Below are 12059 nucleotides of genomic sequence, written 5' to 3' on the forward strand. Positions count from 1 at the left end.
CTCCTCTCCTTGGCCTATTGGCCAAGTCCATGCACCTTAGGGAAGGAACACGAGCCCTCCACTGCCTCGGTCTGAGTAGCGTCATATCTGCCATCTCGGCCACCAGAAGTAGTGCGGCGACGCCTCGAGCCAGACCTAGACGACTCCCTCCTAGCCTCGGGTCTTGTCCGAGTACGTGAAGGAATAGGCTGTCCTTGCAAAATTTAATCAAGTTAGATACAAAGTAAACAGAAGGATACACAATGCAAAAATAAAGAGGAAAAAGTTACCTCCTCAGCAGCGTAGTCACGACGACAGTAAGCTACGTTCCTCATCCTCACTAGCTGGCTTCGAAAGGCATCTACGCACCTCGCCATCGCCGTCACCACCTCGCGCGAGAACTGTCTCAAAACAAAAAAAGTAAAAATACAAGATAAGTATAACAAATAGCAAGCAAATAACTCATCCGAGTCTGGTGACGAGGGATGGATCGCTCTACGAAGCGCTGATCCTCAAGAGCCGGAGGAATCATCTCCTCAACAGGGCTGTATGTCCCTTGATAGCTGATGGACATTCGGGGAGGAGCGAACTCAGTAGGCTTAGCCTGGCAAAAAGAAAATTTAAATGAATAAACACCACTTGGCCAGAGCTAACAACAGTAGCAAGTCCTCTTTGTAACACCGCCCTAAGCTAGCATGACATCGCTAAGAGGTACCAGCAAGTGACCTCTCCGCCAAGTTGATCAACATCGCGTCATGGAACATGTGGCGAGGCGGAGGACCAGGGACGCCAAAGATCTCCGAAGAGCGCTGAATAGCAACTCTCTCACCAAGGTACACCCCCGCCTCGTATGTCCCCTGAATGTAGTGATGCTCAGCTGTATATTGCGCAGCTAGCGTAGGAATAACCAGACCGGCCTATGGCCGATACACCACGTCAGGCTCCTGCAACATACAGATGTAAGGTAAAACTCTATCATACGGCATTGCAAAAATGACAACCGTTTGAAAAGAACATACTGAGAGGATCAGCTCTCTGACATGGGTAGTGACCGCCCGATCACTAATGCGACCTCCCCAACAGGCGCCAATAGGGAGCTCGTGAGGAGATGGTCTCGCTGGCACAAGCGACGGAAAGTGCTCATAGAACCAGATCTACAAAGACAAAAGAATGTCAACGAATGTTAATAAAGATCTAGAGCTAACTTTTAAAGAGATAAAGTATACCTCTACGATTCTCCTGAAGCTAGAGAGTGTGATGTTTCCTGTGAAAGATCTGTGGTAATAGGAATCTCGCAAGCCCCGTAAAAAGTAAGCATAGGCCTAGCTGGGCTAATCATAAGTCCCGATCAGTTGAAGATCACGGAGAGCAAGAAGGTAATAGAGAAGCACCCGACTATCCTAGTCCGGGGAAAAGGTCCATTACAGCAAGATAAGTACGAAGATGCGCACCCACTGCACTCTGGTGGTCGCATCATCCTCAAAATCCATCTCTAGAGTCGACCGACGAATGCACCGAGAGCTAACTCGTGCTGGCTCCACCTCGGCACGGGCCCGAACAACGATCGGACCCAACAACTCCTTGACTATCAGAGAAAAACTAGTAATAATACTATCGAATGGCAGCGCAGTCGAGCGATACTCCAGTCCCGAGATGGGACTGAAGTCGGCTGGGGTGACAGTCATCTCACCCCAGGAAAAGTGAAAGGTGTCGGTGGTGTCTTAGAAGAACTCCACCAAAGCACGAACCACATGGTGGCTTTCATCAAACGAGTACATGGCGTAAGTAGCCCGAAACAGGGCAGTCAGCCCACAGGATTCCTAAAGCCGTCGCCGGTCCTCATAATCGCGAAAAAAACAATCGTTTAGGTTGCCGATGGACTCGTTGCCTGAATCATGGCTACGCGTCCTCCTACTAATAATCCCGTGATGCACCCTCTCAAAAATGTGGTGATCGGGAGCGAAAAACAATGTCCGCTCATCCCACTCAGGGAAGGGACCGAGAGAAGTGGACGGATCCTCGTCCTCCTGCACTGGCTCGTGCTCCCGTCGAGTGTCTCGAGACCATATTACATTTTGCAAAATTGACAAAAATTATAGCTCTATAGTATCTAAGGTTCGCCTAGCCGCATCATACTATGTGCGCAAAAAACAGAGTATGTAGTACTAAAAAAGAGCACGATTTCAATTCAAGCATATATGGCATTTTTCAAGCAATCAAAAAATTTCTTGCAATATTATGACAATTATTTTGACAAATTGGACAAGAATTGCTAGAAAAAACGCAAAGAATAACCCACATGGTGAACTGCTCATTTCCCCACCAAATTGAGTCAAAAAAGTCTCAAAATACTCCCAAGCCAATATACAAACATAATCAAGCAATTTCATAGCATAAAATTCGACAAACAAAATAAATTGAGCAATTTATATTTAAAATTTTCAGAAAATTCGAGAATTAGCATGCAAAAATTCAGCAAAATTCGAGTGAGTTTAGAGAAAAGTTTCATAGATAAGAAAACTAGAAGAACTAAGCTTTAATTTGCTAAAAGTTTGAGTGAATTTGGTTGAGAAATGAGCGAAAACGAGTGATTTAAAGTTTTATGGTGAATTGCGAACAAGAATAGCAGCAGACGCGAAAATGAGGAAGAAAAGGGTTTTATTCGGAAAACCTGAGTGCAACGTCGCATGATCAATTTGCCGTGCGACAGTGGCTGTCGCTGGGCGCAGAAAGGAATTGCGGCGACTGCAACTTCCGGCTACCGCTGAAGCGGGGACAAAGTATGAGGCCTCGTAATATGATTGTTTGGACCTTGTGCAGCAAATTGGGTTCCTTGGTACGCCAGTTAGCCACTCTAAGCAATTTGACATGATTTAGTAATCGGCTCGATTACAATCACATTAAGTGATCGACCTGATAAATGATCGTCTCACTTAGCTTAACCTAAAAATTGACTCATTGCAAAGGCACCGACATAATGGTTCATAAACAACAAAGGCACTGATATAATGGTTCCCAAGCAATAGAAGCACCGACATTTTGGTTCACAAGCAGCAAAAGCGCTGACGCACTGGCTTAGCGGAAGCAAAGTTCAAGAAAACTTTTAAAGGATCGACAAGCGTTGATCTTCAATGATATTCTTCGGAATATTATCACAACAGATGAGGATGACTTCAACCAATGATATCTTCGACAACGTTCCCTAGCTTGCGGAGGGTTGTCACAAACAGCTGGAGGTGATTTCAGGCGGAGTTATCTTCGATTATATTCCCTAGCTTGTGGAAGATGGTCATAAGGAAAATGAAGATCGTTTAAAGCGAAGTATTCTTCGATAGAATTCTCTAGCTTGCTGAAGACTTCACAAAGGAAATGAAGGCAGTTACAAGCGTAACGGTCTTCAGGCTGTATCCCCTAGCTTGAGGAGGATTGTTAAAGCAACAGGATAGCGTTCCCTAGCTTGTGGAAGGTTGTCACAACAATGCAAAAAGTTGGTTACCTTTAGAGACATGTGCTTGACGGTGCAAGATTCGCGTTTCTTAACTCTTATATCTATTTAACTTACGATAGTTTGCAGGTATCGGCGTTACAAGAGTGATTAAGGATTGCGGAACGTTATGAATCATTCTCTGTCCCTATCGCTACTTTGACTTTTGTTTTCGAAACTTGCGTTTCTCCAAACTATGTCAAAGTGGGGGCTTCTGTAGACACCCAATTGTGTCTCCCCAAAACCAAACCCGATGATGAATACCTTTCACGTTGAATCATAGTCGAATGAAGTGAAAGTGTGAAAAGTCTAGTGTTGCGGTTAGTTTTTAATAAAATTCTTTCCTTTTGTTTTCGAAAACCTATTCTATTTTATGAAAAATCCAATCCAGTTTATTGTGGTCCATGAAAAGGGACCTATAATAGTGTAGTTGGATTGGGCTCGAAAAGAGCTTTCCAACGATATATCATAAGCCCAATTCCGATGAATAATGAGGAAGTTGTGGCAAAATTACTAAACTGGACCCGGTTTGATCTTTATATGCGGCTCAATGATCTAAAGGATGACCTAGTATGAATTGTCACTCCTAATGCAATTAGGATTGATTATAGTCTTCTAGAACTTTTTAGAATGTTCTTTTGAATCCATAAGTGATTAGGATTGATAATTAAGTTTTATGAGTTTTATTTGGAATAAAAGAAGTGTTTTAAATGAAATTATGATTTTACCCCTCGTACGGACTTTTACGATTTAATTTTATCAAAAAATAGAAAACATGTGGAAAAATCGCCTGCAGGCGACAGGGGCTGTTGTGGCGACAACGACGTGTTTTATTCCTTTCCAAACTCTGATTCTTTTTTATCAAATCCGGACTATTTTCATTATAAATAGCGTCCTTAGACCTCAATTTTTTATCACCATCTCTCATCATGAAATTTTTGATATTTTCTCTCTTTTCTAAACCAACTTTTTACAAACAAAATTCCGCCTTCACAAGATCTAGACACACCTAGCCAAATTCGAAGTTGCCTTCGCCCTAAACGTGAAAGGTTTTGTATTTATGAGGGTTTGGTCCCAAATCTCTGTTTCAATTAAATTATTTAATTCTTTAATTTCCATATTTTCCTTGAAGTTACTAACGCGTGTATTTTATTATTAGAAAGAGGTACGTGGCATCCAAGTAAGTGCTTTAATTGATTTATTGATATTATGATATAGAAATCATGTTTTGATTGTTATTTTGATTCCAAGTATCATGTTAGGATGTTTCATTGCTTCTTAGTATCATGTTTAGGGTAACAACTACAAATTCCTAATATCAAATATGATTTAAAGAATGCTTCCTATTCTCTTTCCTAATAGCATGTTAGTATCATGTTAGGGTTAAAGTTTTGATCTTTATTGTTTAGTGACATTCTAGGGTTTGTTATTAATCTGGTTAGTATCATGCCTAGGATCTTGCTATATATTATTATGCTTTAACACGATATTTTTAATTGTTTATGATGATGATTATTTTTAAGTTGCTTGATATATTAATTTTTATTGCTTGATCACTCCTCTTATGCATGTTTAAAGGGAATTGGTACTTGTAATCACGCTTAATAAGATAATTAATAATTATGTTTTGGTTAATTTTATTATAATTCAAGTGATCGCCAACAATAGATTTATTTGTGCATTAATATTCAACCAACATAGATAAACAGGTTTAGGGTAAACCTATTGATTGCATTTTAGTCAGAAAGCGCACATGAATACGAGAAGAATAAAGTAGAGGCATATTATTAGAGCGAGTTCTTTCTCTTTTAGATTGGATTTGTACCTTCATCCCTGAACTTCCAGTCATGGTTCCAGACCTACTGGAGTTGACGATCTCATGGATCATTAAGGGGTGTAACCTTTACCCTGTGAACGGTTTACAAGTTCCTAAAACTTGTTAGTGACTCTTTTGCTCTAGCTTCCTTCCCTTTGGATGCCACCGTACTTTAGTGTATGATCACAGTGGGGTTAAGTTTGGGGTAATGCTTGAAATATTCCCTACACTTACTATTCGTGCTAAATATCCCTTAAACTCTACTTGGGAGAAAGACATGAACGAAGTTTATGAGTTTTCCTAAAACTCATTGGAAACTCCTATTTGTTTCTTATAAAAAAGCAGATGATAAAATCAATTCTAATTCAAGGTCCCCCAAACAGTCAAGAATTCAAATCCTAATACAACCTAACTTGTGTAAATCCTAGGTTTTTAAAGGGCCATGCGACTTTAAGGAGAAGGAACCCCTACGATTGGAACATCCTCCTTATAGTGGCGACTCCGTTGGGGACTTAGAGGTTACAAGATTAGTTCTTAGTTATGTTTCAAGGTTTCCAACACTAGGCTACCTATGGGTTGTAACGAGAACTAACTTGGATAATCTCTAGTTAGAGAGTGAGACTTGAACGCATAATAAATTCCTTTTTCACAAAAGTAAAAGCCAAACAAGCAACATTGCATCATGCATAATCATAACACACATTAATAATTGGGGATTGGCTCATTGACTAGGGGTTGCCAACACTAGGCTTCTATCTCGAAATCGATAACAAACATCCAACCCTTATCGCCAAAAAATGTTGGGAGGGATACGTCATGGGTCAACACGTTGAGTGATTGATTCGTGCATCGTCCCTTAACATATGGTACCTTTAGACACCCAAACCTTGACCTTAGAATATCATTGTATGCTTTGACGATTCCTTTTATGTGTGATAGGCTTATCGCGTACCTAACAAAAATAACCTAACTATTCCTTCTAACTGTGTAGTAGGGCAAGTAAGGATCGAATCCCAAGAGACTATGGTTCATTCAATTAATCAGACTCAATTAATCACTAAGCACGTCACCAATCAATAATGGATGATAATAATCAACTAATATATTAAATAACACAATTAACTAGAGGAAATATTAATCAATAAACTAAAGCATCCAAGATCAAGCATTACCACGATTATGATTGATAAACTAATAAATCTACCCCCAATATATAAATCAATTGACAAGAAGAAAAGCAATCCCTAATAATAATACCAAAGGTCTCTTCCAAGTTATCAATGGCTTCCCAAATTAACTATCAAGCCTACTTCCGTGGAATCAAGCGAATAAGGGACATTAAACACCATGCCTAGATTCCTAATTATTCAATCATCTACTTCCGTGATGATCTTCAAACCCTTAATTGGAATAACCTAATCCCGTTAATACCCAACTTCCGTTGCAATAAGAACAAAGGGATGATAACAATACTAATTATTCCTAATCTAGTATTGGCATAAACACAATCAATTAAGCATGTCAATTGGGATTATTATTGGGGAATTTAAAGATCTACTTTATACATCAATCATAATCGGGCTTAGCAAGATCCCGGATTAAGGAAACTACTCACACATCATAATAAAATCAAAATCAAGTTCAAAAACAAGAAACAGTAAAGAAAACATATTTAGAGAACAGTGAATATCAGAAAAGAGTGAAGTAAGATAAATACCAATTACTCCAATTGAAAGAACTCAAATTGTTGATGAACAATTGATTAATCTGGGATTAAAAGATTGAAATTGCTTAAAGGAAATAAAACTAGGGTTCTTGAGAGTTTTCTAGGGCTTAAGGAGAAAAACTAATGAAAAACTCTCTTTAAAAGTTAATTACAAAAGGGTATTTATACCCCCAAAAGATAGAAATTCGGAAATAGCTGAAATCGCGCAATCTTGAACATCGCCCGGTCAGACCGGGCAGATCTCGCCCGATCGGGCGGAGGAAGGCTGCGTAAAATACGACAGTTTTCCTTCTTTGCCCGGTCAGACCGGGCGAACCTCGCCCGGTCGGGCGCGCGTAACACGTTTCCAGAATTGCATCTTCATAACTTGACTTCTTCATCGCCCGGTCTGACCGGGCGAAGCCTGCCCGATCGGGCGCGCGTTGCACCGTTCAGAATTGGGCTTCTTCCTGTGAACTCTTCATTGCCCGGTCTGCCCGGGCAAGCCATGCCCGGTCGGGCACTCCACATAAATTGCAGTTCTTGGCTATCAACTCTTCCGAATCTACTAAAAACACGTCCAATTGCCTAGAAACGCTTCATATTCCTGAAAAGCTTACTAGAACAATCGAATACACTAAAGAAGAGATTGTTAGCAAGAAATGGCTCCGTAGAGCTCAAAACCATATAAAATTACTAAGTAAAACCGGGGAAAACCATTGTATAAAACACGTATATCAAATTCCCCCAAGCTAAACCTTTGCTTGTCCCTAAGCAAAGCAATGAATAAATAAATCAATACTTCACCCCAAAAGCAATTCAAATCAATAAATACGATTAAAGGTAAACTCGACAGTTATGCATCAAAGTCAACCAATCAAATCCATCTGACTACTCATCCTGTCTGACAATAGTCAAATAGAGCAAACCACAAGAGCATATAGAATTCAAGACTAGTGTTCACACACTCAACTCTCATTTATGTGGCGAGTAAAAGATATACTCGATCGCTCTCCATCCAACTCCTTTAAATGTGAACAATGCCCTCCCAAACTCACGCACTCGTGTGTTTAAAGAAAACAAGCACTCAACCTAGCAGTCGACTCGAAATATATCAAATCATTCTTTGCATTGGAAAACAACTAATTTCACATTCACACAACTCTATGCACAAAGGTCAGAAGGTCTTCAAAGCTTGTAATGTAAGGCTCGGATAAAAGGTAGGAAATATTTGGGAAAATGTAAGAGTAAAGCTATGCTTAAGGGAGCCAAAATCCTAATAAATAAAACCAAGGTCAAAATGAATTAATGACCAAATCATCTCCAACACAACTCAACTCTACCAAAAATTCACCAAACATCCAATTATATTAAAAATTTCCAACACTTAAAATTTCACTCATATATACAAAATATAAAATTATAGAACTTGAGTGAACAAACAAACTTTGAACTCTCCTTTTTTTCTTGAGCAGCCTTCAATTAGAACACTTGAACATTGAAACAATTTTTTTCTTTTGCTCTTTCTTTTCCCTTTTTTTCATCTCACATTGGAATTTTTTCTTTGCACAATAAATTTTCAATTTTTTCAATCCACAACAATAAGAACAAATAAAAACTTCTCAAATCCACCCAAAATTGTGCAGATTACATGCACACTACAACTCCCTCACCTCACTCACTATTAGCTCCCCCAAGCCAAGCTTGGGACTAGTAACCAATGGGGCTTAAATAGGCTTGTAATGTGGCAAAATAAACAATAAAAGGGCACAAGCAACAACATGGGTAGCAAGAAGGGAACAAATGTATCTAATATCGTCTGAAAGCCACCTAGAGGAACAAATGCCTTCGTCCTCCTCAATGTGCATATTAATGAGTCATGCAAACATTACTCAAAGTTATAAACCAATACTCAACTTCATTGACATACCAGGAACTAACACACATTCCTAACCAAATCAACTAGTCAAGCACTATATTTACAAGTAGTTGGGCAAAATTGACTCATGTTAAGACATCCAAGTAATCAAACATCAAATCATGGCTAACCTATCCACAATACTCGTCATCATATACCAAGAATTAAAACAATTTTCATGAATGGGGCACAGGGAAGCATGATTTATTATTCATTGGATCGTATTTTTTTGTATGTTTTTTTTTTTTTTTTTTTTTTTTAAAAACAACTAAAATAACTACACTAAAATAAAACAAGAAAGATAAGAGAGATAAGGAGAGAGAGAGTACCACATGTACGAAGCAACTCCCCCAAGCTAAATGCGGCAATGGCCTCATTGCAGCGTAAGGAGAGCATAGGAATCTCGACGGCTCCTCAAAAAGAATCGGGTTGCCTCCCGCAAGCGCTTGTTTAGAAGGTCATTAGCTTGACCGTATTCATCCTCATTGAGTTTGTGGTGAGGAAGAGAATGTGATATCTGACTTTTCTTCAATAGGATCTCCCGCTCGATAGTGCTTCACCCTTTGTCCATTGACTTTGAAGGTGCCCCCGGTGTTGTTCCATAATTCAATGGTGCCATAAGGATATGCTTTGTAGACCGTGAAAGGGCCCGACCATCTTGACCTGAGTTTCCCTCTACTTTGGCTTTGTCCACCTCAATCCCTTTGTTTGAAACTACATGGCCTAAAACGATTCCCTGTTGTACCATAAAATGGCACTTCTCCCAGTTCAATATCAGATTGACATCCTGGCATCTATGGAGCACCTTTGTTAGATTATCAAGGCAAATATCGAAAGATGAACCATAAACAGAAAAATCATCCATAAAAACTTCCATAGAATTTTCTATGAGACCTGAGAAAATAGCCATCATACACCGTTGGAACGTGGCTGGGGCATTACACAGTCCGAATGGCATTCTGCGATATGCGAAGGTGCCATATGGACATGTGAATGTAGTCTTTTCCTGATCACAAGGGCGGATGGGGATTTGAAAAAAACCGGAATATCCATCCAAGTAACAGAAAAAGGAATGGTTAGCCAATCGTTCGAGCATTTGATCAATGAAAGGCAAGGGGAAATGATCTTTACGGGTGGCTTTATTTAATTTTCTGTAATCAATGCACATCCGCCACCCTGTAACAGTTCTTGTGGCAACAGGCTCGCCTTTGTCATTCTTGACAACTGTCATACCTCCTTTCTTTGGTACTACTTGTACAGGACTAACCCACTTACTATCTGAGATAGGGTAGATTATTCCTGCAGCAAGCAATTTGAGAACCTCTTTCTTGACTACCTCCATCATAGTTGGATTTAGCCTTCTTTGAGGTTCTCTAGAGGAGGCATGATCGTCCTCAAGAATGATCTTATGCATACAAAAAGAGGGATTAATACCCTTGATATCATCAATGGTATACCCAATAACATTTCTATATTTTCTTAAAACAGCGAGAAGTTTCTCTAATTCAATGTTATTAAGCTCAGCATTAACAATAACAGGGTATGTATTTTTAGGACCAAGATATGCATATTTAAGATTAGATGGAAGGGGTTTCAACTCTACCTCGGGAGGCGTCGAACTCTCCCCAACACTCGATGTACTAAGGACTTCCTTGACTGGAGCGATGATTGGATTAGCTTTTGCGTCTTCTAGTAGCCTCGTGTACTCCCTTACTTCCCAATCTTCATCATGGATACTCCCTATCAACACCGTTTCAAGAGCATCTTCCTTTTTGATCAGGGGAAGTTGTTCTTGTTGTAGATCATCGAGGACATCCACTTGACAAATAGTCTCACCCATAGACGGATTTCCCATAGCATTCAGTAATGAATACTCCATTTTCTCATCCCCTACTTCAAATGTTATTTTCCCATTCTTCATGTCAATAATTGCACCTGCAGTAGCTAAGAATGGTCTACCAAGAATAATAGGGACATGGGCATCTTCTTCCATTTCCATAACAACAAAATCACATGGAATAAAGAATTTACCAACTCGCAATGGAACATCTTCAAGTATACCGAGGGGAAATTTAACTGACCTGTCTGCAAGTTGCAGAGATATCCTTGTAGGCTTTAGCTCACCCATTTGAAGCTTTTCGCAGATGGAGAGCGGCATAAGGCTTACACTTGCACCAAGATCGCATAGCGCTCTATTGATCTCTATATCTCCGAGCTTCACTGGGATTGAATAGCTGCCTGGATCACCTAGTTTCTTAGGAAGAGTGTTTTGCAGAATGGCACTACATTCTGCAGTTAGAGAAACAGTAGCATTCTCTGCAAGCTTCTTCTTGTTAGATAGCATGTCTTTCAAAAACTTTGCATAAGAAGGCATTTCAGAAATTGCATCCAAGAACGGTATATTAATGTGAAGTTTCTTAAGGATGTCTAGAAATTTACCGTACTTTTTCTCTAACTTAGCCTGGGCTAACCTCTGTGGGAAAGGGACTCTTGGCATGTATGGGGCGAGAGGTGGGATCGGTTCCCGTGGCTTTTCTTGAACATCATTCCTTGGAATTAGGCTGTCTGGATCTCCCGCCCGGTCGGGCAGTGATTGCCCGGTCTGACCGGGCGAAGAAGAGCTGCTTATGTTCTTCTGTTTGTCTGGAATTTCTTCTTGCGCCCGATCGGGCGGACCTTGCCCGGTCTGATCGGGCGAAGAAGAAATTCGCACAGTCCCCTGTTTTTCGTCGACTGCTTCTCGCGCCCGATCGGGCGGACATTGCCCGGTCTGACCGGGCGAAGAAGAATTTTGCAAAATCCCCTGTTTTTCACTCATTCCCTCAATATCTATCGTTGATGGTTCCCTTACGGGAAGGTCTTCCAACTGTTTTCCACTCCTTAAAATTACAGCATTCATGTGCCCCTTTTGTGGTTGCTCTGTTTGGCCAGGAAACGTACCTGGTGTTTTTGAAGATTGGCCGACTTGATGAGCAAGTTGGCTTATTTGATTTTCCATGAGCTTATTCTGGGCTTGTAACTGTTGGATGGAATTATTTGTGGTGTTGATGAAGTTCTCCATCATTAGTTCGAGATTGGATTTTTGAGGGAGTGGTTGCATAGGTTGCATGGGTTGTTGTACTAGGGGTGGTCTTGGTTGAAAACCAGGTGGATTATA

The 12059-nt window shown here is 40.2% G+C and overlaps 1 protein-coding gene across 1 annotated transcript; it reads right to left on the minus strand.

Annotated features, from left to right (window-relative positions):
* Positions 1-14: 14 nt before the first annotated feature.
* On the minus strand, positions 15-11399 carry LOC110706457 (the record flags this gene model as incomplete). The annotated part of the gene is made up of 4 exons (XM_021884379.1): positions 15-188; positions 270-380; positions 479-583; positions 10779-11399. Coding segments are annotated over 4 exons (1011 nt in total), but the record flags the coding sequence as incomplete, so codon positions are not given.
* Between the last annotated feature and the right edge of the window lie 660 nt (positions 11400-12059).

The sequence above is a fragment of the Chenopodium quinoa genome, unplaced genomic scaffold (assembly GCF_001683475.1).
Source record: "Chenopodium quinoa cultivar QQ74 unplaced genomic scaffold, ASM168347v1, whole genome shotgun sequence".
Lineage (NCBI taxonomy): Eukaryota > Viridiplantae > Streptophyta > Magnoliopsida > Caryophyllales > Amaranthaceae > Chenopodium > Chenopodium quinoa.